This window comes from Saccostrea cucullata, unplaced genomic scaffold, assembly GCF_032062105.1.
Source record: "Saccostrea cucullata isolate Sc308-1 unplaced genomic scaffold, CSIRO_AGI_Scuc_v1 ctg13869, whole genome shotgun sequence".
Taxonomy (NCBI): domain Eukaryota; kingdom Metazoa; phylum Mollusca; class Bivalvia; order Ostreida; family Ostreidae; genus Saccostrea; species Saccostrea cuccullata.
This window is the reverse complement of record NW_026927805.1, coordinates 2,108-5,232: the sequence shown is the minus strand read 5'-3', so window position 1 is coordinate 5,232 and position 3,125 is coordinate 2,108. Positions and strand designations below refer to the sequence as shown.

At 32.4% G+C, this 3,125-nt stretch overlaps 1 protein-coding gene across 1 annotated transcript; it reads left to right on the top strand.

Annotated features, from left to right (window-relative positions):
- Positions 1 to 2,258, top strand: LOC134275532 (uncharacterized). The gene is made up of 2 exons (XM_062757810.1): positions 1 to 144; positions 326 to 2,258. Exons 1-2 carry the CDS (start codon positions 116 to 118, stop codon positions 1,371 to 1,373), a joined length of 1,077 nt encoding a protein of 358 aa, XP_062613794.1. The 5' UTR covers positions 1 to 115; the 3' UTR covers positions 1,374 to 2,258.
- The last annotated feature ends 867 nt before the right edge of the window (positions 2,259 to 3,125 follow it).

Genomic DNA, 3,125 nt, shown 5'->3' with positions numbered 1-3,125 from the left:
GATATAAATAGCCTCTCTATAATGCACAATCATATTTCAAAAAACCACAGATCTCAAATATCTGCGTTTCATACCAGTTTGGGTTATTTTATTTTAGATTGAAAGTTAAAACAATATGACGACGAAAACATTGAAAAAACTGGGGTATGTAAATTTTACTTTTATACATTTCTTGAGAAAAAGCATAATTTGTAAAATAAATTGATAGCGCTGTAATTACTTCATGAATCACGGCTGTTTATTTTGGTAAATGGCATACCCAGTAATTGTTACAAATATAATCAATAATTTTTAATCAGGTTTGTGTTATGTGATAATATTACAGACTCGGCAGTAATGTTGGCACTTCTGGAGGGAATAAAGCGGACGACAGAAATTTCCAAGGCCAGGACATTGTGCGATGCTATAAATGTGACAATAAAGTGCGTTTTTTATGTCTACATTGCGAAACAAGAATTTGTAAAACATGTGTTGGTGATCACTTGGAAACTAAAGACTCTCCAAAATCTCATAAATTTGCATTTTACGGTGTAGATGATAGAGAGATATCGTCTAATCCCAATGTAGAGGGAATCGTGGACAAAGATGAGAATGTAAAAGAAGCATGGAGCATGGCACTTCTACGAGACTTGCCGGAATCCCAGCGGATTATTGTTTGCAATGACCAGTCCGTCATGCTTTACCAAAAGCAAGGAGGCGGCGACTGGTCCAAAAATGAGTTAAGGAGAAATGAAGGAGATTCCTTTATCAGATGTATTGCTACGTCTAGTTCTCGCATCCTTTACTCCGCAACGAATTGCAAAGATGTATATGAAACAGATGAACATTTTTCAACTGAGGGTGCTAGACCATTCTTCACCCCTGAAACTGATGGATGGACCCCCAAAGGAATTGCATTTTCCCTTGTTTCCCCTGGTCATATTTTGATTGGACTGTATAATTCTAAACAAAAGAAAGGGAACGTTATCAAAGTTAAATCTAATGGAACACTTGAAGGATATCTAGGCAATGAAAGAGGAGAAAAACCCTATACAAATCCACGGTTTCTTGCTGAAAACAAAAACGGAGATATCTGCATTTCAGATTCAGTAACAAAAAACGTATTTGTATTTGAACGAGAAGGTATCCTACGTTTTTCCTATGCACCCCCCGAGAGTCCAACTTATGTTCCTCGAACTGTTGCAACGGATAGGCAGTGTAACATCCTCATTGCATATCCAAGAAATGGCATACACATAATAGATAAAGATGGGGAACTTCTCCGCATCGTTGAAGAAATGACATCTCCTACTGCTTGTTGTGTCTCTTTGAAAGACTTATTGTTTGTGTGTTCGAAAGATGGCGATATGAAAGAGATAACATATCTATCTTAGCCATTGTTTCCAAACAAACAGTAATTAGAGACTCTTTATAGGTTTTGAGATCTACCTTTGGATGGCCTAGGTTATATGTTGTTGAAAATTACCCTCAATTTCAGCAAATCACATGCTCTTAAATTCCTAATACTTGCGAGAAATCATTTCTGCATGGCGAAGAATTTTTCTGAAATGATAAATGGGGTTTTGATAATTGATTTACATAAAGAGTTTTATCTTCATTGATTTTATTTCTCACACAAAAGAATATGATCTAAAAGTAATATACGAACTGAAAACCATTATGATATCAAAATTTCTCAAGAGGAGCTAAAGTGTTGCTTATTTCCTTAAGTACAAGGATATTTTCCCGTCGGCTAGAGCAATGTCCACCACTTTTAGCTACGAAATTGCCATTTTAATATCCACAATTATTTGGAAAAAAAAAATAACTTAATTTTTTTTTACGATATTCATTGACTTGTTTGTTCTGGTAAAATGAACAATCAACAGTATTACAGTTATTCAACATTTGTTTTAATTAAGCCTATGCTAATTGTTGGAGTCCATTTTAAAACTGTGTTTATTCGATATATATTGATTTGCGTTCGATATCCTGAATGTAGATTTTCCAAAGAGTCTTGAAAAAGTTTTGGAAATCCATGGAATTCCAATCATTCCCACACATAACTCGAAAAGTGTGTCTCGAAGTTTTTGGAATATTTTGGAATTAAAAAAAAAAATTGGACCTAGACATTGTTTGGCTTCGAAAGTAGTGGAATTCTTTGAGGAAAATGGTAAAATGAGAAACTTAGCCATTTTCTGCGCTGGAAAACTGTGGAAAATTACTTAGATTTTTTTTTAAACTGCGCCAAAAGTGGCCACTCGATCGGGTATGATATATGAACAACTGTATGTTCCAAAAATAGTTTTTTTTATTCTATATTTATTTGATTGACTGAGTTCTGTTCAATTCAGTAAGATAATTTGAAGAAAAATCCTTGTCATGAAGAATAGGCTTTGCTCTGCACATTCTTCATGACAAAAATTTCTCTCAATATTTATTGCATGTATTACAAAAATTACATTATTAAAACATTCTTTAATTAACTCAAGTTATAGTTAATCATTTGTAAAGAAATGGTATGTAGGCGAAGACAGATATTTTCAGAAACAGGGCAAGGAATTTTCATAATATATATTTCATTATAGTATACACATTTTAATTAGACATCTATTTTGAGCAACAAAACTAAGAACGAAGGAGAAACCCAAATATTAATTTGTTCTATTTTTATATATCTTAATTTGTACTTGAAAAATTTTCAGGCCTTTAAATTAAATTTATTGCCATGCATATCAATTTAACAGAATTGAATGTGCAAATGCATTGATATTGCTAAAATCAATAAAGTTTTGAAGGAAACATTAGCTTTTTATTTACAATCTCTCAGAGAATTAAAGGAAATATATTTTTTATGTATAGCAGCGCTTATGTAAAAGTTACATAGAGTGTCAATTTCTAAATAGTAAAACTGATGGACTGATATAAAAAAAATAAAATGATAGAAAACATGAATCAATATTACCAAGTAAAGGAGGCAAAATGTTAATTCTAACGTTTTCAAGATCTTTATTGTACTAGAAAATGCTGCTTTGTATGCAGTTATCAAAATACTTCCTGAATTACTTTTAATCTATGTTCGCTTGCACGAGGGTTGTCTGGTAAAATCGTGGATAATAAGTGTAAAGAGAAAAAGAATCATAACT